General features: G+C 43.4%; 1 protein-coding gene across 1 annotated transcript in view; it reads left to right on the top strand.

Moving 5' to 3' along the window:
- The window catches only part of plxna4 (plexin A4), a 192,867-nt gene that overhangs the window by 87,663 nt on the left and 80,971 nt on the right, over positions 1-24,233 (top strand). The window contains exon 3 of the mRNA XM_061081211.1: positions 21,309-21,437. Coding sequence (XP_060937194.1) covers positions 21,309-21,437 — 129 coding nt within the window. The remainder of the gene's footprint in view (positions 1-21,308; positions 21,438-24,233) is intronic.

Genomic DNA, 24,233 nt, shown 5'->3' with positions numbered 1-24,233 from the left:
CACCAAACCAGTCAATAATTGAAGATCATTTTCTTTTATGTATTTTGTCCCAAAAGTGGCTCCTGCAGCCAAGCGCACACTGCATCAGTCATTTGCTCAGAATGCAAGTTGCTGGGCTTGCAAAGGGAAAACAGGGAAATGTTGTTAATTTCCCCAAAGACTAACGTTACACAGGCCGGCTGAGTTGTGACAACAATAATCCCTTCTACTATTACCCCACAGTGACGGCCAGCAAAAAATACTGCAGCATTTTTTATGGTAGTAACTGCATTTATTGATTGTGCTTTAAACACCACAGTGGCAGCAACTTAATAATGCAGCGATTGATTGCATACAGAACGAGTGTTGCATGTACTGGTTTGACCATTTAGGCAGTATTAGTTCCAGTAAGTCCTTCACACCCTGAATAATGGGGAAGATGTTGAGGGGAAAATGGATGAGGTCGGTCCGTGTGCTTACTCAGCAGGTCCACCTGAAGAACAGATAATGATGGGAGGGAGGGAGAGAGGGGAGAGGCTGGTGAGGGAACCCATCTGTCCGTGTCCAAAGGCAGCTCTCTCTTCCAGACTGTACAATTAACCCACTGTGGAGGATGGAGGGGGGGCACTCAGCCCCGTGGCTACCTCTCCGAGAAGGAGACCCTGGTGGTGTGTTTAGACTGTTTTAATGTTTTTGGCCTAACAGCAGGGATGATAGATACTTTATGCATTATTTATACTCTCAGACATAATTATTATTATTATAAACGTTATTTATAAAGCAGCCTTCAAATCACAGTCGCAAGGTGCTAGACATTAAAAATTGAAGGCTAACAACAGGAAACAGGAAAGAAAAAAACAAAATAAGACACAATGTAATAGCAATTTCCCGCAGCAATAGAGCACAGATATAGAAATACAATGTTACGCAAGAGAAAAGTGTAAAACAAGATCAAATAAAAGATTAGAAAGCACACCTATAAAAATGTGTCTTTCAGAGAGATTTAAAAGAGGAGAAGGAGTTTGTGAGGATCTCCTCAGGGAGATTGTTCCAAAGAGTGGGAGCCCTGATAGAAAAGGACTCGGTCACCTTTGGTCCTCAGCCGGGACCGTGGAATGGCAAGTAGGGCCTTCACTGAGGACCTCAGGTTACCACTGGGCACATGTGGTGACAAACAAGCAAATACTACTGAAAGAAATTCATATTGTAGCATCAAGCATTATGCCAGGTTTATTAAGCTCGAGCTTTGTCCTGGTCATATCTTCTTCTTCAGGCAATTCTTCACTCTGATACTTGACATTTATTCACATCTGCAAAGTTTATAACCTGATAGAACTTCTTTACATTATAATCTTGCTGTGTTATTGAACTTTTGCCCGGGGGTGACTTTCCAACTTTGCACATTATCGTGGCTGTGTCCTTCTCTCTCAATACTTCATGAACAATGCTCTTCCCAATGAGCCTGACAAATTAGCTGTTTTGTGGAAGGCTTTCATGATAAATGCTTATCATAACAGGGTAAGGCTCTGCTCTCATCTTTGTCTGTGTGTGTGTTGTGTCTGCATGTGTGTGTGTGTGTGTGTGCGCCTGCAGGATTTTGCCATTTGCCAGACTGTTGATCACTTCATTCATTCGTTCATTAAGCTCGCTCATATGCCTCGAGTGATTTCTGAATCCGCACACAGAGGATGTGGACGGCAACAGAACAGCCTCTGAGGGCCTATTGAGAGAACTGTAGATCATTCAGGGCAATGAGCACCACATACTGTTGCCTTTGATTGTAAGAATTATCATGACAAACATGTTAATGTATTCATTATGTGTAATTTCCATTTTTATGTGTGCGGGTGGTAATTTCTGCCAAAGACTAAAGAATCGTTATTTCCAGAAATGGCTAATTCAATTCAGTTTGTGAATGTAAAGGCTCTGCTTGGAAGACGCTTCTGTTCTCCTCCCCAGCCCTCCCTCTCTTTTCTCTCAAGTCTTTTTCCTTCGCTCTCTATTTTCTTGCCAAATTAGTGCGCTGCTCCTCATAAACTGGGATTGCAGTGGGAGGTCGGACTGATTGCATTAATTTTCTGTTTGCCGTTGGTATAAAAACACATTTATTATTTGGAGCTGGGGTGGATGCGAGTTTGTGTTACGACTGGTTTCATTACTGAGCACCCTTACTTTCCGCCTGTCACTTCTGCCCTACTTTTGACTGACGGACTGAATTCTACTGACTGTATTGTGTTGTCGTAGCTCAGCGGTCTCACACACACACACACACACACACACAACACACACACACACACACACACAACACACACACGCACATGATCACACACACAGTGCCTATGTGTCAGCTGGCATGCAGCCAAGGCCATAGTCGTAAGGCAGTGACAGTCGCTGACAGCAGTAAGATTAAAGGGTGAGGGAGTTGTGAGTATGGTCAGAGGACAGGCAGCTCTATAAATATCACATATGGGGATGCCCCTTATTCTTTAAAGGCTCATAACATCACACATCTGTTTCACCCAGAGGAGACATGCTGAATGAAGTGGGCCAAAACAGTTGCTCAATTAACTATTAACTCATAACACATCTTGTTTTAATCATTAATTTATCATGCAAACGATTACAAACAATTGTCGATTTCCAAACGATACCATACAACAGAGTTTCATGGTAATCCGCACAGTTGTTTTTGTGTAGTGCTGCTACTAATAACAGACAAACAAACAATTAAAAACTAACAACAAAAAAAACACAACATAAACTCCTTGGAGGAGGTGAAAATAAAATGTATTTGTAGAAGGTTGAAACTGTTTAAGGATTTAAATTTTATGTTAAGTACAACAATCTACACACATGCACACACACACACTAACACACAAAATGTTTTTTTTCCCCCTCAGTAACCGAACCTTGCAATTGTCAGACGCTAACTCTGCACCCCACTGTACCCACAGCTGGATGCTCACTCACTCACTGACACAGTTCCCCATTTCTGCGGTGACACAAATGCACAAAAAACTGCAAACACACGAATACACACCCACACAAACTGAGTCGGTGCGATAAACAGCTGGAGGGCCTCCTGTAATTAAACCTGGGCTGCTGTTTGTAAACTGTCTGTGTGTGTGTGTGTGTGTGTGTGTGTGTGTGTGTGTGTGTGTGTGTGTGTGTGTGTGTGTGTGTGTGTGTGTGTGTGTGTGTGTGTGTGTGTGTGTGTGTGTGTGTGTGTGTGTGTGTGTGTGTGTGTGTGTGTGTGTGTGTGTGTGTGCATAGACACACACTCACACACTTAAGCACAAATTCTGTTGCTTTTACATCTCATGTATTTTTCTCAAGGTAAATACCGGTGCAGCTCTGTGTGCACGTGGCCAGTGCCTGAATCTGATCCACTTTTTTAAGAATGAAAAATGAACTTTTGTCCAAGATTCAACAAATATTGTATCTCAGTCATCAATTTCTACTTCTTCATCCTTTCTTTAGTCTTTTTGAGCAATTTTCTTGGTTTGATTTTAACTTGAGTGTTGTGCATTGTTGTTGTTTCTCCGTAAATGCATGCTTTTGTGTTGTTTGTTTGTTTTGCCTGTTACTTCAGCCAGCGTCTGTGTGTGTGTGTGTGTGTGTGTGTGTGTGTGTGTGTGTGTGTGTGTGTGTGTGTGTGTGTGTGTGTGTGTGTGTGTGTGTGTGTGTGTGTGTGTGTGTGTGTGTGTGTGTGTGTGTGTGTGTGTGTGTGTGTGTGTGTGTGTGTGTGTGTGTGTGTGTGTGTGTGTGTGTGTGTCCCCAGTGAGGTGTGCTCTTAGCTGTGAGTGGGCGTTGCACAGACAGCCAAGAGACCAGCAGGGATATTTCCCATCAGCCCATGGTGCAGTGTGTAGTGCAGGTTAACCACTGAAGGCTCTGAAATCTATAAGCACAACAACACAGCCTTTTTTTTCCCTCCTCTTGTCTGTCTTTCCTCCTCTCTTTCTCTCTCTTTCTCTCCCTCTCCACTAGTATCCTCTGCATTCCTCTCTTTCTTTCTCCCTCACTCTCCCGCGCTCTCTCTGTCTCCCCAGATGAATCGAAGTGGAGATGAAAAGCTTTCAGGAATGCTAGCAGACAGGCAGTGCTTTACAGTAATCTAACCTGGGCAAGATGAAAGCCAGCTGGGAAGCAGGGAATAGAGCGCGGGGGGGGGGAGAGGAGGAGAAGGACAGGATTGAGTTTTTGGGAAAGAAAAGGACAGAAAGGCTGGAGAGGCAGAAAGAAAAGAAACGGTAAAGGAGCGAGTGAGAGGGTTTGCGGACACAGGAGAGGCAGAGGTAACAAGAGATGGGTAGTTTGTAAAGAACAACGGGTGGAGGGGGGGTGGATAAAAACATTTGGGAAAATGTTTGTCGGATTGTGATGGGATAGTGAGAGGAGAGAGGGAGGAGAAAGAAACTAAAGTTATTTGAAAAGAGGAGCCGGGGAAAGTTAGAAAGGGGAATATACACCGAGTAAGTGAGTAGACAGCCATGAAAAGATATTTCAGATAGCTTCATCCTGAAGAATAATTCAAAGACCTTCAAGGTAACCTATTTTCAAGTGTCTCATTATCACACATTTTGCGAAGCAGTGTCTCGATGCTTATAGATCTTTAAGTTTACTTTGATGAAAAAACTAATGGAATAGGTGGTTAAATAAAGTACTTTTAACCTGGCAGATATTTACACCCGGAATTTCACTCTTATTAAAATACAATTCCAGAGGTAAAGTTTGATATTGTCTTTCTCTTTCTGGCTGTGTGCGACTTTAAGGACGACGCTAAATGAAAGCGAGACAATGAGGTTAGAGACTTAAATGAAAACAGAGCATGAGGACAGGCCGCCACGTTTGGCGTTGTAATTACTGTAAGTCGTGTCGTTTGGAAAGATTGACACCAAGCGTAATTGCCGCTGTTACATGACTGCACAAACCTGTGGAGTTTGAATTTCAGATCCTCTTCAGTGGAACAAACTCAATTGCAACACTGCTCGCTGAACACTGAAGTAGCATCACATGCACCGCCGTTGTCACTTGAAATGACTCTGGCAGTTGGACGGGATGTTTGTGCGTGTGTGTGTGTGCTTCTTCTTTGAATGATAATGTAGGTGGAGCGGGCCTGTCGCCGCTGTGACAAATCCCACCTCGTGCACCTTGTACTTCCTGCACAGAATGAGAGAAGCGCGCCGCACCGAAACGCTTTCCCCACCTAATTGAAATTTTGAGGTATAAGAGGATTTCTGCACGACGTGAGCTGACAGGCCCCATTCACCAGATATCCTCTCAGTCTCTTCTCCCTCCCTCCCTCCCTGCGTCTGTCTCTCCCTGAGAAAGAATTAAGTTTTATCTGTCGTCAAGTTTTAATGCAGCTTACACTCATATCTTCCTCGCGTTCTGCAGGTGATCTGTCTCAGTTCCTCTCAATCTCTGCTCTTTGTCTCTTCCTCTCTGTCATTCAGGCTTGCTCTGCTCCGACAGAGGGGCACTCGGTTTGCCTGTTTGCTCGTTGAGCTTTGATATGTCAAATCGTAGCGGGGAAGACATGAATGTAGATAATAAGACAACGCTGGAGGAGAGGAGTAAAGAAAGACCCTGTGCAAAGGAGACAGAGCTGTGGGGACGAGTTGCCCACGGACGTCCTCATCAGCCAGTTTGAGTTCTCCTCGCACTTTAAATCTGCTGTCTGAAGAGAAAAACTGATTTTCAACTCATGGGTCTGTGCTTTGACAGATTGCATAACGCCCCATGTGCTGTCTTCATTATGTTTTACACTCCAGTAGTTAATGTGCGTTTCCATGTTGTGACTCACTCACACATACATGAGCTACTTGTAAAGGCATTGTTTCATATTTGAAAATGCTCACATTTCCCTTCTCATCATTGTTATTAGATAACCAACCATCCTGAATCAACGTGCTCATTTATGTACGATGTGAAGTCGTCTGACTCCCACAGAGGAGCTTCCATTATCCTGCACACACCATTCCTCTGGTTTCACAGCATAATGCATAAGAATAAAACTCGTTATATGTTCCCTGAATAAAGAAGTGCAACTTTTAGAAGAAATTTAAAATCTAATTCTAATCTAATCTAGTAATAGTCTATGGAAAGATGGAGATGGGATGTAAAATAATAATAATAATAATAATAATAATAATAATAATAATAATAATGATAATAATATTAATAATTACTGAGTTCCTAATGGGATCATTTTTTTGACTCCTGGACATGAAGGCAAAACGGAAAGAATACATCTTTCAGCTTATATAACAAAACTCATAGCTGCCGAGTGTCACTCAGACTAATGCATCATGGTGGGTTTTTTCTCCAGACAAGCCAGAAAAACCTTGCCGCTATATTAAAGTTAAAGTCAAGCTGTAGCCTATAATACAATTCCAGTGTGCCAGACATAATTGTGTTGTGTTGTGATTAATGTGTTTGCCTCTGGTGCATTTTTGAAGTGAGAGCGAGAAAATAGAAGTGTCTCGAGGGAATTGGACTCATTGTTTGGTAAACGTACAGCACAGTTATTCTTTTATTTCTCTTCTTCCTTTTCTCCTTCTCTCTCTCTCTCTCTCTCTCTCTCTCTCTCTCTCTCTCTCTCTCTCTCTTTCGCTCTCTTTCTCTCTCTCTCTCTCTCTCTCTGCGAATGTCCACTGCAGCAATGATCAGCTTGAGGGGTAGCACTAACTCAGATGCTTGTTTTTGGAGTTTTGTATTTCTAATCTCTCAAAAAAATGTATAATGCTGTAGTTTTCCATCACATATATCGACAAGGAAATTGACTATTAGTTTCATACAAACTAATAATTAAAATGCAGGGTTAGGGTTAGTTGTTTTCCTCTTCATATATTGTGCATGTTTTATTGTAAATATTGTACTTGTTCAAAACGCAGTATAACGGTGCAGCCTGCAGTGTAAATTTGAACCATTAAATGAACCAGTATTGTATTTGCACCTTCACATGTAAGCTTCCAAGCCATTATCCGTGGACACTGACCTTTCCTCTTTTCGCTCCTTCCCAGTCTTACCTTATTTCCTTCAATGATTTCCATTATTGTAGCAGTTGGTGAATCAACACATGCCTCAAGGGTTTAGTGTTATTCCTCGCTCCCCCTGTCCTCTTCACTTGCCTTATTTTTTTATTTTCTCGCTCCGTGCCTCGCTCCCCCCCCTGTCCCCTGCTATACCAGCAACACAATTTTTCACTTCAGTGGGAAAACAGGTATAACAGAGGGAGTGTGGCAGTGTGTTTAATGAAGGAATAAAGCCAAAGAGGAGAGATGAGGAAGAAAAAGGGAAGTGCCATTAGGGCTGGAAACAAGGGAATATACAGACAAGTATAGACCCACGTACACACATGCACTTGCACAGACAATAAGGAAGGAGCACAAAAAAAATCCCACCTGCTTATCTCTGAGGAATTGGTTGTGAGGTGTTTCCCTATTTAATTAGAAACACTGGTAGGAACCTCATAAATCACCACACCATAAAACTGAAGGGTCGGCAGAGAATGCTTCCCATGCGCGCGCGCGCGCACACACACGAACACACACACACACACGAAACACACACAAACACACACACACAAACACACACACACACACACACACACGAACACACACACACACACGCAAAGGTAAGGCCATTTGTGATTCATGAGACCATGGGTATGTGTAATCCTCAGCCTCAGTCAGCATTTCATAGATTTGTATGGTATTTTGGGGGTTTTGTTACATAGCAGTGTGTGTGTTTGTGTGTATACAATCCCAAGCCTTGTATCTCTTTACAACTGCAGTAGAAAATTGCTTGTTACGTCATGTAATTCATCAACTTTGGCGAAGATTTCAAATTCCAATTTCAAGATCAAATTACTAAACTCTGTGATTACACCTGGAAAATTCTCTCAGGACAGAGATATTGTTGTGCATGGGGGTGTGGAAAGGTCAGTGTGTGTGTGTGTGTGTGTGTGTGTGTGTGTGTGTGTGCGTGTGCGTGTGCGTGTGCATGGAGCTGTGCACATTTATAGGCCATGTGCATGTCTACTAGTGCTTGAACTTGAGGTGTGTATGTGTGAGAGTGTGTGTGTCTCCAGAGTTATTCTGATGGCAGTGTGTTTGGTAACAGGATCCAGGGTGATGTCTGCTCTCAAGACAGCGTCTGGCTTTCAGTCCTCCATCTATTATTCACACACCTGGAAGCAAACACACACACACACAGACACATACACTCTGCTTTCTAACCCCTAACCCATGTGTTGCTCTCTACATTTTTCCACATTTTTTCTGGAAACAGTTAAAGGTTCAGAATTGTCAACTTTTTCTTTTGTCAACTTGTATATCGACATGTTTTTTGTGTATTTGAGCTTATCTGCCAGGAAACCAATGACACTCTTGAAGTCAATGAGCTGCTGTTTGATCTGATAAACGAGTCGAAAATGAGTATTGACCACAGAGAGGAGGGCGGGCTGATAAGCAGGAAAAGAGCGAGAGAGAGATATCCAATGAAACAAAGCACAGCCTGGTAAAAGTAGAGAGAAAAGACTAAACAGTTCCCAAAGTCATATCTTCACCTTGACTGAACTAGATCTGAGCATGTCAGTGTGTCATTATCTGTCCTAGACATCTCTTTGGGGACCTGGCCCATCTCCACCACCCTGGTTGGACAGGCTGCTGATTGACATTTATACAAGCGGAGTATGGTCCAATAAAGAAAGAGCCTATTGAGTTGACTCTGTTAAGATGAAAGAACGTCCCTGTGTTGGGGAATATAAGCTTACATAGAGATGGGTAAAGGTCACAGTGGGGGTGTTTGTAAAGTGGCCCCGTGAATGTTGATCAAAGTCTGTCGACGGCAAAATTATCTGAAGAACGAATGTCATTTGAAGAGAGTTGTATACATGTTCTGTGTCAGGTTGATCTGGTTTCCTCAATAATACCGTGTTTATCTATCAATCACCTCAGGTTATCATAGGTCAGTTATCTCATCCTCTACTTAGCATCTCCTCCAAGGTTGGACACAATTGTAATGGACGTTGAGGGAAGTAGGATGTGGTTAGCTGATAAAAGTCCCATTAACTATGTTATTAGAGTATTTAGAAGAATGGAGAACCTTGTTATTTTATGAAACTGACTTTTTTGGTATTTTCACCTTTTCAGTCTTCAGTCTGAACTCAGCCAACTGTCCACGTGTTCTTTGCTTTCTGCTTTGGGCTGAGATCTGCAGAGATCTACAGTATATAACCTTTTCCCCTCTGCTACCTGCTCAGTCACATAAATAAAACACTGCCTATATTCTCAATACATTCATATTCGGCAGGCTGGATTTATACTTTTCATCCTGCAGAAATAGTTTGCCAGCTTCACTCCTCCCAGTAAATGTCATTCATAGCTCTGGGTGTCTGCACTGTTGAAAGGCCAAATCTTAATTCAACACAATAGGCAGATTTGGCGCCCTCGCTCCCCACCGAGGGGGGGTGACTAGGAGTGGCACAGGAAGCCTGTTGACTTCATTAATGGCTCCCAAAGCCTCTTCAGCTCTCACACAGTGGCCTCTGGTCACAAAATATAATGGGGCGCGCACAACTTTGTAGCACTGCCACCGGGTTGCACCACTAATAGAGACAAAGTTGGCGATGTTCTCTCAAATTACCTCCGTGTGGTCCTTGAGGCCCAGTCAGGAGCTGCAGCAGCAGTGGTGGGAACAGCAGCTCTTATCACGGCAGAATAACAGGGTCAGAAAGAAAGAAAGAAAAAACAGTAGAGGAAATGATTGAAAGAGAAATGTGTGTGCTGGTTTTTCTCAGCCAGGCCAGGTATTTGTCTGCACTAAATGAGGTCTGTCACGAGATCTCTACCTGTCGCCTCTAACACCCTGCTGCGGCTCTAATGAGACAGTGAAAGAGGAATTGGAAGGGAAAAGAGAAAGAACAGAGGGGTTGCATAGGGAGAGAGATGGAGAGAGATGTCTTTCTGCACAGTAACAATGACGGAATGATGCATATTGCGAGCAAAAAATGGCAAAACTGGAAAATCAATGGACAAAGAAATTAAGTAGGACCATGAGAACAGAAAGAGGCGACTGAGAGAGAAGAAAGCGTGAGCGATGCAGCAGTTGATGAATACGGAATAAGAAAGGGACAATTGCCCAGACGAAGTCAGGCCTTTTTTTGATCACATCGAATATATTCTTGCTTTATCTTACCGACTTGATAGAGGAGCCTTTCTCTGTCCACTTTCACAGAGAAGTGCCGTAGCTTACTTGTATATTTTCAGCAAAAATGGCGACATTAAATAACAATGTGCAAACAGGCTTTGCAGGGAAGAATGAAAAAATAAAAATTATTTTTGCAAGGCCCCTTGTTTTAGGTCACATGCAACAGTATTGTAAGCAGGGCAGATGAATGACAGACAACATGCAAAGGAGAATATTCTGATATCAGTGTTTATCGTCACTTAGATTGAGGCGGCCGGATACATTCTAATTTATACACAGTTTTAATATTGAAACAATGTTTTTTACACATCTCAAGATAAGATATGAGATCTCTAACTTGGTGTGTGCAGCGCTATTTGCTGCGTGCTCGCTAGGGTTGCAAAGGGGCGGAAAGTTTCCTGTAAATTTCCAGAAACTTTCCACAGGAATATTAAGCTCGGGAATTTTGGGAATTTTGAAAAAAAAAAAAACTATGCAAATTAAACGCTGAGCAATAAAAACATCATTCAAAACACTATTTTAAAGATGTATGGAATGCAGCACACACTGCACGTTGAATTTCAACCCTCCACTGTGCATTCTTCCATCACATGCACAGATAATTCCCAGCATCCTTCACTCAGCAGGGCTATTGAGGCCTGCTGTAGTGTGCAGGACTAGTCAGGTAAGTTTCCATGATATTACTGGGGAAAATATATTAGCCTGCTTATTGAGGATTGTTCATCTGTTCATCTAGCCCAGGGGTGCCCAATACGTCGATCGCGAAGGCAGTGTGGGTCGATCGCGACTGGACAAGAGACAGTCACGTGGACGCTCCGGCGCACGTACCCAGTTTTTTTTTTTTTTGCCGTCGCCGCCGCCGCCGCCACGCCCCCCGCCCTGGACGATGTTGCGAACGTCAACGCGGCGGACTGCTCGTCACGCCGGGTTCAAACCGGATGCGGAAGCGACGCCGAAGCGCGCCGCGCTAATCCCTAGAGCGCCGGCGCTTTGCTGTTCACACCGGACGCTGAAGCGCCACGCTAATAATATCACATACCTTTGCTGTTATCAGCCTGCAGTAAAAACGGCATTTAATCATTTTTTTCAAACATATACTTACTTGTTGAGCCCAACATGTGTCTTCTTTGTCTCATATGTGCTGAGGATCATACAACTCACTGTACTTCTCCACTTAAATTATTAATTTAATATCATCCATCTTCAAGAACTTCTCCGCTGTTTGCTATGTTGGGTGTGGAGGGTAAATTACGTATTCTCCACTCAAACCTATGTGGAGAATACGTAGCCCCCCCCCCCCCCCCCCCCCTCTCTCTCTCTCTCTCTTTTTATCTATATGACTGCTTGTGGTTGGGCAGAGGGGGACATTTAATAATGTGATTGGTAAAATTGGTAAAATTAAATCTCCAGGACAACAGAAGGGGAATACAAACTATGGGATGCATATTTAATCATTTATGTCATACAAAATATGTTATCAATATCGTTTAAAATCATTTTTCAGTGTGTTTCCTGGCGCCAGAAAAAAGAGGGGGTACGTGCGCGGGGGGGGGGGGTAGATCTTGTTGAGCTGGTCATTTCAAGAGTAGCTCCCAAGCCTATAAAGTGTGGGCACCCCTGATCTAGCCTATTTCCATTAATTTATTCATCAATTGTAAAATATTTTTACAGACTATTCCAATTGTATGGCTAACTATTTATATCTCTGGCATTGCATTAGTGTTTTTTTACAAACTTTTTTCTCATCTTATTCTACAGAACAATGCCACGTGCACTATCTCATGTGTGGAGACATTTCACCCCATCCAATGTAGAAAGAAAGGCTGTGTACATTTGCAAATACTGTGCAAAGACCTATGTTAAGAATGACACAAAGATGCAGAAGCATATAGTGAAGTGCCCAAAGTTTCCTCAGGGCTCAAATCAGCCTATGACACAACAAAATGTTTATATTTATGTCTGTATATGACAAGGTAAATACAGTTAGTATAAATTATCCACAACATTTCCAGTTTATTCCCGTTAATTCCCGTATATTCCCGTTAATTCCCGTTAATTCCTGTATATTCCCGTTAATTCCCATGGAAAGTTTCCAACTTTGAATATTCCCGGAATTTTGCAACCCTAGTGCTCGCTACCACTTGCCCTCGCTATGCTCCATAAAGTTTTTGCCAGTCAGACAGTCAGACCTCATAGCCTCAACTGCAGTGGTTGCATGCACTGCAGTTTTGTCTCTCACGTGGGAGTGCATGAAAGTGACCTTCGTCCATGTGCACCCCCGTTACCGCCATAGACTGAATTAATTCAGTGGGAAACGCTGATTACACAACTTCTCAGTATGCACGGGTTAATTGGGGAATTGATTTTGTCCTCACTTGCAGATCTGTTAAGGTTTTGCTGCAGTAGATTTGTCTAGGACATTTTTCCATGATGACACACTTGAAGACTCACAAAACAACACATGCCGAGAGCTTTCTGCTCAACAGCAACAGCGTCTGCAGCAAAACACTCACAAGTAAGAGAAGTTTTAGAATGAACTGGGGGGGGGGGGGGTAGTAGCTGAGAGAAACTGAGCGAGCTGTGAAAAGTCAAGAGGTCACAAATGTCCAGATTGAACTGGCCATAAGCCTGCAGGTATTTCAGACAACCTCATGACTTAGAGATTGAGACAGACAGAGAGAGCGAGGGAGAGAGAGAGAGCGAGGGAAAGAGAGAGAGAGCGTGAGGAAGTGAAAAAACTTAGAGCAATAGCAGTGGAGAGAAATGAGTCACAAAAGCTGAGCTGTGAGCCCCCTGCCTGGCCACAGTGCTCAAAGGCATCTCAGCAGTGAAAGCAATGATAGCAGGGGAGACCTGTCACTCACCCTTTCAAGCCGTGGGGGAGATTGAAGGAGGAGAGGAGAACAGGTGGAGAAATGAGTTAGGAAGCCTCCAGACACTTGTCCCCTTTCACGTCCGACACCATCATCCCTCACAATAACATTCTTGTCCTTCTTTCTGCCTCTCCCCTCGCTTTTTCTGCCTATCTCCCAGCAGGGGGATAAGGTTAGATTAGTAGGCTGCACGGACCTGCAGGCAAACAGGTACCACACCTTTAATGCCACGGCGGTCACTCACCAAACCAGGGGTCCCCCCGCGGCTCTATCTGCTGTGGTGTCAGATCCCAAGTGGGAGACTTTAGTGGCGCTTATAGAAACAGAAAGAAGTGCAGATATGTGTGCTCACTTTCACAACTTTAATTTTAATTCTAGATTTACCTAGCTTTCAAAGATACTTTGTATTAATGCCTCATTATTCAACTGTCCAGTCATTTTGCAGACTTCGCATTTGAAAGCAGCATCAGCCGTTTGTATCTCAGAGCATTGACTTGTGAGTGTATTAAAGCTTCCTCTTTCTAATGAACCGCCAGAATAAAAGATCTGCGGAGGTTTAACCTCAATAGAACCAGACTCAACAGGAGGGCCCATGTCGATGTCATAATTCTGTGTCGGTTTGACTCTGCCAGCATAAGTAGTTACTTCCCTGCTAACAATGACATTTTCCCTGATATCCACCCACAAAGCACCTTCCTTCACAGCGCCGGCATCGAGGGGGGCATTAATTAAAATCCTGCTGTGTAGCAGATATGCATAATAACAAACATAGAACAGAGAATAGTGAATTAAAGCACAGAATGAGTTTAGTTCCACTCTGTGGGTTTATTTCGCCCTCTCATCCTCCTATAGAGCGAGAGGACTCAAGCCGGAAGGAAAAGGGAAGGGAAGGAAAGAAGGAGGGAGCTTAATAGTGACTTGAATGAAGTGGATGAATATTTTACCTCCACAAAGGAAAGCAGTAAAGTGTTGTCTTTGTTGTACCTGCAAGTTGCCTCCATTATGGCTCGTCTTAAAATACAGATGTAAAAGTAACACGGCATTTGACATTCTCATGTGACCTTCTCCTGCGTAGACTCCGAAGGCCAAACCGAAATGAGACGGTCTGGTCTGCAGCGGCGTTCTGTGATCACCGTCATCAAGTTGGACACGACGAGAAAGTTTTAGTGCCTCTTGTTTTTATAACATATGTACTGTTGGCTGTTCGGTTGACTTAAAGTGTGGTACTCAAGCATCGGACGTCTCGTGCCATTACCTCACTGATGTGTAATGAATCCTGGGATTGGTTGGGCTCTGAAGGATCCCCCCACTGGAGCCTTTGTTTCTAGGAAATGGAAGCAAGCATTTGTCGGTCGCATTTGAAGGAGACTTTGAAATGGGACAATCGAGTCACTCCGCTGTGACGCAATCAGTCTTCGAATGCAGCGTCCGAAGGTTGCAGCCCCTGAATTGAGACATGGCTCATATCTGCAGTGCTTTCAACTCGGATAAAATACCAACATGCCCACCTTTGATTGTCCCTCATAACTCAGAAGCTGCACTACCAGGCTATCTTTCTACTGTAGTGATCCACATCCTCGGTAATACTCTCAGATTAATGTCAAATCATCCACACTCCCCCCCACTAGTCCCGCACCAGTCCATCTCGCCTGAAGCTACACATCTAGGCCACTGCATGTGGAAGTGGAGGGTTTGTTCCAGCATTGACTGACACTCTGAGATGGATCCAGTCCACCCCCCAGCCCCCTTTTCCTCCTGTTATTCTCCCCTACTCCCTCCTCACCCGCTCTTTTCACTCTGTCTGCCATATGTTTCAGCGAGCTGGACAGATTCGGGCAATCAGACAGCCGCCATTGTACAGCTGTCGTTATGAATAGAGTGCGTGAAGAGATACATTGCCATTATGTGGGGACGATTCGTTGTTCCTTTTCTTCCCGTGTCTTTCACAGCTAATGTTTCTCAGACGTCTCTGTCTCTCTGTCTCTCTCTCTCTCTCTCTCTCTCTCTCTCTCTCTCTCTCTCTCTCTCTCTCTCTCTCTCTCTCTCTCTCTCTCTCTCTCTCTCTCTCTCCTCCTCTGCTCTTCTTGCGTGTCTTGCCTTGCCTGGTTGAATACCTAACACACCGCTGTGGTTTGACAAAGAGGGATGAAACCCGACCGAAGTGTGGCAGCTTGGGTTGCAGTGGCATTTGGCATGTGGCCGTGCTGCTGCTCCTCTAAAATGATTCTGACTGATATCATGAAGAGGCTAAGGACCCAGGGGCCTAAAGAGGAGATCCCGGGAGATCCCCCCACGTGCATATTCTGCTGCTACTCTCTGATGCTTTTGAAAATGCTGCTGTTACAAATCACCTCCTATGCAAAGTGTTTTTCAGTAGCAACAGTAGCGTTTTGACAACAGTTAAATGCAAAATTTGAATTAAGAAATGTAAAGAAAAGTAAATGCACCAAGTTTAAGCTAATGGTAAGTTAGGTCAAATAAAACTGAGGAGTAAGAAACGATTAAAAACTTTGGTGACTTCGGGAATCAGTCATGGATCTTTCTGAGGATATCTGTGAGCGTATGAATTTTAGTACAGCTTTACTGAATTTACGTGTTGAGCATTGGCAGAATTTTGAAAAAGTGGAGTCAGAGCTGCAAATATACTACAAGACTCTACCTGTTATCTTTAAAGCATTTTGTATTCAATGCGATCCTGAAACCAGACTTATTCATATTTATTGTGCATGACTTCTAGCCATGTTGATTTGCAGCAGGCCTGGTATGACTGTAGTAATGCTGGCACTGACTTTGGGTGCACGTTTCTGAAGATTGGTGGAAGTATTGCGGTAATTGAAGTTTCCCAGCATGCTGTGTGACTTTGGATGACATTCTGCTCCTGCCCACTCACCTCGCTGTGGCTGTGTGACCCGTGTCTGAGCGCATAGTGATACTTTAGTCAGCAGCTTATTCTGGCCTCTACCAGCAGCATGTTGGTCATGCCGTGTGTTCCAGCCATAGTGGTTTATTGTGTGTGTGTGTGTGTGTGTGTGTGTGTGTGTGTGTGTGTGTGTGTGTGTGTGTGTGTGTGTGTGTGTGTGTGTGTGTGTGTGTGTGTGTGTGTGTGTGTGTGTGTGTGTGTGTGTGTGTGTGTGTGTGTGTGTGTGTGTGTGTGTGTGTGTGTGTGTGTGTGTGTGTGCCATACTGAACAGACTGCAGCTCTGCATGACTAGCCTCCGTTTTGCTTCCCCCAAAACCTATGGCATAACAGGGAAAGACACAAATCCTTCAACCGCTCTTTCATTCAGAATGCACATGCACATAACTCTGTCTCAATTCATGGGCTCATCCTTTCGAGGCTGCATTTGAAGACTGATTGCGTCAGAGTGGTATGAGAAGAAGGCTCCTTCATTTTCGATTGACAAATGCGTCCTTTCAACCTCCGATGGATGAATTCTTCCAGGCCCAACCTATACCAGTATTTATCGTTTTGTTGACGAATCGTAATGGCGCAGGAAAGCAAGACGTCCAATGCTCAAATATCACCCTTCCACTCAACTGAACAGCTTAGGTTCACGTAACATGTTCATGTAACCAAGACGCATTCAAACTTTCTCAGGACCAACTACAGCTCTGCAGCTCTGTTGCTAGGCAACAACAATAAGGGCGGGACGAGATTGTGACGCCAATCATGGAAAACCTTTGTAGACCAGACCGTCTCATTTCGGTTTACCCATGAAGACACCCCCCATCGCTGGGTAGACAGCATCCTCTGAAGGACGTAACCCCTGAATTTAGACACAACCTTAATTCCACTACATATTTTTAGGAAGTGCACACTCAGAGTGTTTGTTCCCTGATGTCCACAGGGGTTAGTTCTGCACTTAGCCACCACCATCATCTGCACCAACAACACTTCAGCAGTATTCTAGGACTCCTGAGGGTTTTCTGGTCTCCTCCTAGAATGTGGACAATCCGTCTCTCCACTTGATCTAAAGTAGTTTGTGCATAATGGCACACCAGATTATCCATAATCAATAGAAGGGCTCAGATGTGTAACCAGAAGTGCTCAATTACAAAGGGCAATTTTCACAGAAAGAAGGTTCCAGAGGGGGCATAACCCAGAACTTAAATATGTGAGGTGTCCTTTGGAATCAAATTGAAAATAACCTCTTCCTGTTTTGACTTTATAATAGTTTTAGAGTATTTTCTTCCTGGATTGCTGCATCTTGAAGTGATTATATTGTACTACATAACACCAACAGTTTAAGCACAGGTCTCATCATTACATTATATCTTTAAAGTGGCACATTTACTGTATGTGAATGCAATTCTCCAGCATTACATTATTACCTGCCTCAAATTGTATTCCATGCAGAGTCAGAAGAAGTGCCATGCTTTCCGTGTGCTGTGGCGTGCGGTGCCAATGTGAGGAAACTGAGCGAGGCTTCTCCTGTGGTTATCACACCGGAATGGTTTCCCCTGTCTGTGTCACACCTTCTGCTAGCTGTTAGCCACATGCAGAGGGAGAGAGTCACTTCGGGCACATTATTTTTCATTGAAGGATTCAAGGCAGATAAAAAAACATGTGCAGATGAGGTGTCTTTTATTTTCCTGCACCACTATCTTTTAAATGCATCCACAGAAGTCAGTATTTATCTTCCCTAACAGTATATACTTAAATAGCAATGTCAAAAAAACAAAGGATGGTCAGCGACCGAGCGTGCAAGGTCTGAACAGCTTCAAAATCACCTCATAAATATTTTATTTCCCTGAATGTGTTTTTATTAGAGTAAAGAATCAGAAAGAGAAATGTACTTGAGGTGCATCAACATTGTTTTCACTCCAGCAGCCACTGTGTGTTCAGTGGTAGTGCCGATGTAATTATCCGTAACGGCCACTAGGGGGATACAGTTTATGACAGGAGTGCTTGCTTCATGGTGTACCAGGGTTTTCTCCATGTAATCTGCAATAAAGCATGGATCTTTTACACAAATTCACACACTTACACTCACACACACAGATCCAGACACACACTCACACAGATCCTGACACACACAGCCATTAAAGAAATATTTACTCCACACATTTTACCGGGTGAGGAAGTGCCGCTCTGTGAGTCAAAAGTACCAGTAACTCTCCCCTCTCTCCCCCGAGTGTCCCTCATTACCATATGAGTCAGTCCAGCCAGACATCCTCGCAGTGTGTGTGTGTGTGTCCGTCTACACACACAGCATTTGCATTTGTGTGTAGGCCCGATGTATCTCTCACCTTCCCACCACGAGCAGGCAGAATGAAGTCTGTCCGGCAGTGGATGTCTATTGTGTCGTGCTAATGTGATAGCAGAGATTAGTATTGTAATCCATTTAGCATAGAGCAGCTAATCCACTTTATTGCCGTTGAAAGGGAAATCAGATAATATTGGCGAGCACGACTGACTGTTGCCGCCTTAATGATTTTCATCTGATGAAAAATGACTTTAGTATATATTAATAATTACTGTTGGCAACAATGAAACTCTGATTAGTCATTTCAGAACAAATCAGATTCATTAGCTTTGGCTTTTCATCAAGGGAAATAAGGTAGTGCATGTGCTCAGTCTATGCTGAGTAGACGTTTTGATTGTTGCTATTGAATAAAATTACAGACTCGCCGTGAAATTTTATTTGACTTTAGAGCTACTTACTGTAAGTGGACATTTTGTTGTATCACTAGTTTATTGTGCAGAGTCCGATATCAGGGGAAATTAATTCTGCTGTAAATCTTTTAAAATCTATAAAGCCTTGGGTGACCCTGCTGTGTTAATGAAACAAAAAGTACAGTGTAAAACCACTATTCAATACTTTATATGTGCCGATTAGTACACCAATAATTCCCCTGGCCTCTGATTTGAATCAGTCCCTTGTGTGTTCCCTTCCAGTCCCAGTGTGACTAAACAGCCATGTGTTGAATGCTTGCGGATATGCTGTGTGTTCCCTGGTGGCTCATTTGTTTGGTCGGTGGTCAGATTGAGGGATAATATACAGGAGCTTCCCCTTGAAGCCCCTCAGCTCCCTGGTGACTGTGGATCTGTCCCAACACAATAAAACTCCACATTCAGCCACTGCCACAGACTGTCTGCCCTTTAACTCTGCCCTGCAGTTGACTCCACACTTCTCTAATATGCAGCGGGCGTAAACTGATACACACACATCTTCACATACGTGCACATACACAGCCACGCCGTGCCTCAAATTAACTCACCCGATTGGGCAGATTAGATAACCCCACCTGCTGAATCTGGCCTCGGTCGCATGGAGCTTTTCTTTCTTCCAACCTCGCTCTCCTCTTACTCTTTCTCCTATTTGCCTTCTGTTCTTTTCTTTGCAGCTGCCCCTAGTGCATACAATAGTTCCCAGTGAAAGTGTGTGAGGCTTTGATACATGGAACTCAGGGTCCTTTGAGATCAAGATCGCTACACAAGCCAAGCAGGAGGCAGAGCGAGGGAGGGAGAATGACGGAGAAACAAAGGAAGAGGGAGAGCATGGGTGAAATCAGGGTGAAAGATGGCGTCTGCTTAAAGAAATGTCGTGTTGTGAAAGTGGATATCAGGAGCTGGGTAGGACTTAAACTGCAACTCGGCAGACTTGGGTTTCTCATTTTATTACCATACAATAGTTGATTGTCTAAGCAAAGACAAAGAAAAGTTGAAGTTTTCAGGGAAGTTGATACTTCAGTTTCTGTTCCAATTCAGAATCGAGTGAAAGTGGATTTGACTCACATGCATTTAGTTACTGTAAATAACTTGTTTTTTTGGCATACATTCGTTTCATAATGATGATAAAGTGTATGATTTGAGAGATACAGAGTTTGTAAACTGATGCTGCAAAGCTTCTTTTCTCTAATCACACAAACATTTTGGCTCCGTTTCAGTTTTAATCTCCAACCATACTAACACGCTTGAAACCCCATCAGTCGTACACACTAAAACACAGGCCCAGAGTTTTTAAAGTGAAACGGGGCCAGCAGCATTTACAAACATCTCAGTTTTATCTCTAGCAGAGGTGATGCATTAGATTTGACTCTTTGGTCTTAACAACTGATAAGATATCATTCCCCTCCAGTATGTCAAGTTGTGTTTACAGTGGCGTCAGCACCATTTCACCATAGGATCAGTTTACCCACTTAAAGCAGTTGAGGCTTCTCGACCTTAAGGAGACTTTACCTCTAGGCCGTTCTAAAGAGAGAGTTTTTAATGAAAAGCTGACAAAGGCAACACAGAGACTATCTTGTGTTGACTCACCTGTGTGCTCCTCCATCTGCTTCCTGTCCAATTATCTCCGGTTTGTGCCTTCTACCTGTGAACCCCTCAAGTGCTGAAGAGCACCAAGAACCACTAAGAGTCATCACAACTTTAACAAGACTCACTTTATACCTGCACGCAAGCCCACACAGGCCTCGGAGTGTGTGTGTTTGTGTGTAAACGTACGTGAGTGTGTATCCTACAGGGTGCTGAAAGATGCTTGGGTAGGTCTGACTGTTACTGGGAAATTACAGCCAGAGAAAGGATCATTTAGAGGGTGTGCATGCCTATGTGTGTGTGTGATAGAGAGTGTGTGTACATGCCTGTGTGTGTGTGTGACGATGTAAGCAGAGGTTCAGGCACAACCCGGAACATTTCTATCATCCCACCAAGTGTGTGGGGCCAATTCCATGCACTTTCTGCTGAGTAAACACACCTAGGGGCCCACAGACCACACCTCTCGCCCAGATGCCTAATTACCATAATCACTTTTGAACGGCTGAAACTGTGATGGAGAGAGATGAGCTTCTCGCATGCGGCACGGAAAGTCATGACATAGGGGGAAAACCTGAGGCAAAATCTGCTAGTGAGCAATTAGGCCAAATACTAAGGTTTGAAAGTACATTTTTAATGACAGCAGTGATGCTGATTGCACACTGTGCTGCTCTATAGACGCCACCTGTGTTTCATCCTTGTGAAAGACGGTGTTGCTCTTTCTCAGTTTTGTTTGCTCTCAGCTTTTATTTTATTTACATGTTGACATTCAACTCCTTACGTCCTCCGGGATAACACTGGTAACATATTGTGCTTGATTGCTGTTGAATTCAAATGTGAAATTTCCCTGATCCTGCCCACAGTGCTCCGCCCTCACCACATCTTAGACCAAGAAGCAGTTGTTATACCATCTTCTGCTAATTCAATGAGGATAGTGTTAAACACATTCAAGTAATTCCAATTGTCTTTCTTTGTTTTTCCAGATCCGGGTTGACGGCTCCTCTCGTGCTCTGCAGTATGAGACGGTGCAGGCGGTGGACAATGGACCGATCCTCCGAGACATGGCCTTCTCCACCGATCAGCACTACCTCTACGTCATGTCAGAGAACCAGGTCAGACACACACACACACACATCAGCTGAGTCAATATCATCACCACTGGCATTTATCTTTTTCGTATGTCAGAGGGCAGAATAACCTGAGAGGGTTTCGTTACTGCCTGGCTGCTGGAGAGAAAGGGATGAGATGGACCGTTGGATGCTATGACCATGTCTTTATAGAAACAGACTGGGTTGAGCTGGAGTGATTTAATGTGTTGAATTATAGGGAGAAAGGAGAGTGGTCTTAGTCCACGTGTGTGTGTGTGTGTGTGTGTGTACTGGCGTGTGTGTCTGCGCATAGACACATTTGCACACAACACACTATCTCTCTTAGTACCTTTGATGACATGGAATGTGGTGTGAAATAGCAGCACTCTGTGTAATGGACGCAGACACAGGGAGACTGTGAACATTTCTATCAGAGGCAGACCTTCGCTAAAATAGCTCCACAGAAAGCCCATAACACACATGCTGTGCTCACACACACACACACACAATCACACACACTCCGGTGACTCACTGTGTTATTAGATATTCACTTCCTCTTTCTTTTAAACACAAAAAGATACACAGCCACGAGCCTGTGTTTACATTACTTTTTTAACATGTGGTGAAGTAGTCATTCATGTGAGGTGGAATAATGAGTTGTTTGTCCAGGCCGCTCTTTTCCAAGTAAAATCTTCTAATGAATGAGCATAAATTAGCTTGAGTCATGAACGAGGGATGAAGGTGTAGTGTATTTTTCTTCTTGTTCATTGTCCTCACTAAGAAGTTCATCTACAGCTGCTTTCAGACGTGCACTGAACTCTGGACGTAAAACTGAAATAAACCAAATTTATACAAATGTCTCCAAATATAAATAAAAGGTGTTAATGAAGATGTCAAGTTGGAAAAACAACACGATTCAAAAGCGTTTAATGAATAAGAACGACACTATTTCTTATGTTCTGTAAACAAAAGCATGTGATCTCTGCAGCGAAATGTATACGTTACCTCCTGTGTTTGCCAAGGCCCCCCCCCCTCGCCCAAATGCTCCAGATTCTCCTGCTGTGAAGAGAATTCGCAGGAGTTCAAGTCTAAAGTCGTCTCGAATGAGTCCTGATCCTGGAAAGCTTTAGTAATCAAGTCATGGAGGCCAAATCAGAACCCATGATGCATCTGTCTCTCTCTTTCAAGTTCATTTTAGCTCTGTTCATTGTCTGTTATTAATGTGAATGTTAGAAATGATATTGCAAAAGCTCTGAAGAACAGATAATATGCATATCACCCCCCCCCTCCCTCTTTATCTCCTGCCTCCCATAATCACAGAAGGCCACTGCTGCTTAGTTGGCAGCGATAGCCCAGTTCCCCCTTTATATCGTCTGCAGCTTGCAGAGGATTATAAACTCTCTGGCACCAGGAAAGTGTCAGTATTTACTAATATGTGCTGCGGTTTGATTGTGTGTGTGAACGTGCACATTTTAAGTGCCCAGATTTTCCAGATCACTCTTTAAATATCAGACAGGCAGTGAGTTGAATGTGCCCTTTCCAACACGTCTCTTGTTGCCTCTCCCCTGGTCTCAGTTGGTTCTTCTGCAGAGAGAGGGAGGCGAGGAATACGGGTACTTAAGATGTCATTTTGTCACGCTATCCAATTACCACTCTTTGTGCAAATCTGTTGACTAGCAATGTGAGCATTTCTTCTTTCCTATTTAATGCAGTGTGTGTAATTGGGCTCAGAAAAGATATTACAGAATAACTAATGAATTATTAGGAGCACTTAATTTCCATTTCTTCCCTCTTCCCATGTTAGACCCTTTTATGTCTCGCTATTATCTCCCAACATCTTTACAAATTTAGCATTTTCAATCTGCACGACAATTAATTTCTATTGAAATGTGAGTTTCACTCTCCAATAGTGTGTGTAAGGCCTTCTTAGTAATTAGTCTATTAGCCTAGTTAGAGGGCTGACCTCCACTAACTGTTAAAGAGGAACATCTGGGAATTAACAGCTCACACAAATACAGAAAGCAGTTAATGAAAACAACACATACAGACAAAAATATCTTTTACATTCAAGTGCGTGCACATGCGAAACACACTCCACACAAACACACCCATTTACTGCTAAAAGGTTTACAGAAAAAGATGAATGGAGTGAATGATTAAACACCAATCCATTAAAAACCCTTTTAATTTTGTTGACTTACCAAAATGTTTCATAAACGGTGCTGAAGTCTCATAACGGCAAAGTGACATATTTAATTTGACTGATGCCGATGTTTCTCTTATTTAATTGTCAGTTCTTCATGCAGATTCCGACAGCTGACAAAAACTCTGCTTTATAACTGAGCTGGTTCATATTAGTCCAATGTTAAAAGTCAGAAAGGACCACAATGTTCTAGAAATCCAAAAAAAATACCAAATACTATCATGATCAATTTGCCGACCAGTATTTTGATCTTAATGTCATCTTGAGTTTCCTGTGTTTGCTTTTTGTTTACCCTGCACTGACAGCCAGGTTCAAAGGTCACGCTGTGGTCACTCTTGAAATACAGTGCAGAGCAGCTCTCCGGATCAGTGCGGTGGTTTAGAATAACATCTCGCACGTACACACACATACATGCTCCCAATTCCCAGCAGTGGCAAATGCTATTAAAGCAGCCGGCGCTGGTCGATATCAGAGGGCCACCTGCTGTTTCTAGGGCCTGGGACCCAGACAATCAAAGAGAGAGTGTGATAGATGGAATGGGGTGAAAATACAGAAAGAGGAAACACATGATAGAGAGAGGGAGAGAGAGAGAAGAGGAGGGGGCCCACAACAGGAGG

The sequence above is a fragment of the Limanda limanda genome, chromosome 1 (genome assembly GCF_963576545.1).
Source record: "Limanda limanda chromosome 1, fLimLim1.1, whole genome shotgun sequence".
NCBI classification, from domain to species: domain Eukaryota; kingdom Metazoa; phylum Chordata; class Actinopteri; order Pleuronectiformes; family Pleuronectidae; genus Limanda; species Limanda limanda.
This window is presented reverse-complemented; position numbering and strand designations above follow the sequence as displayed.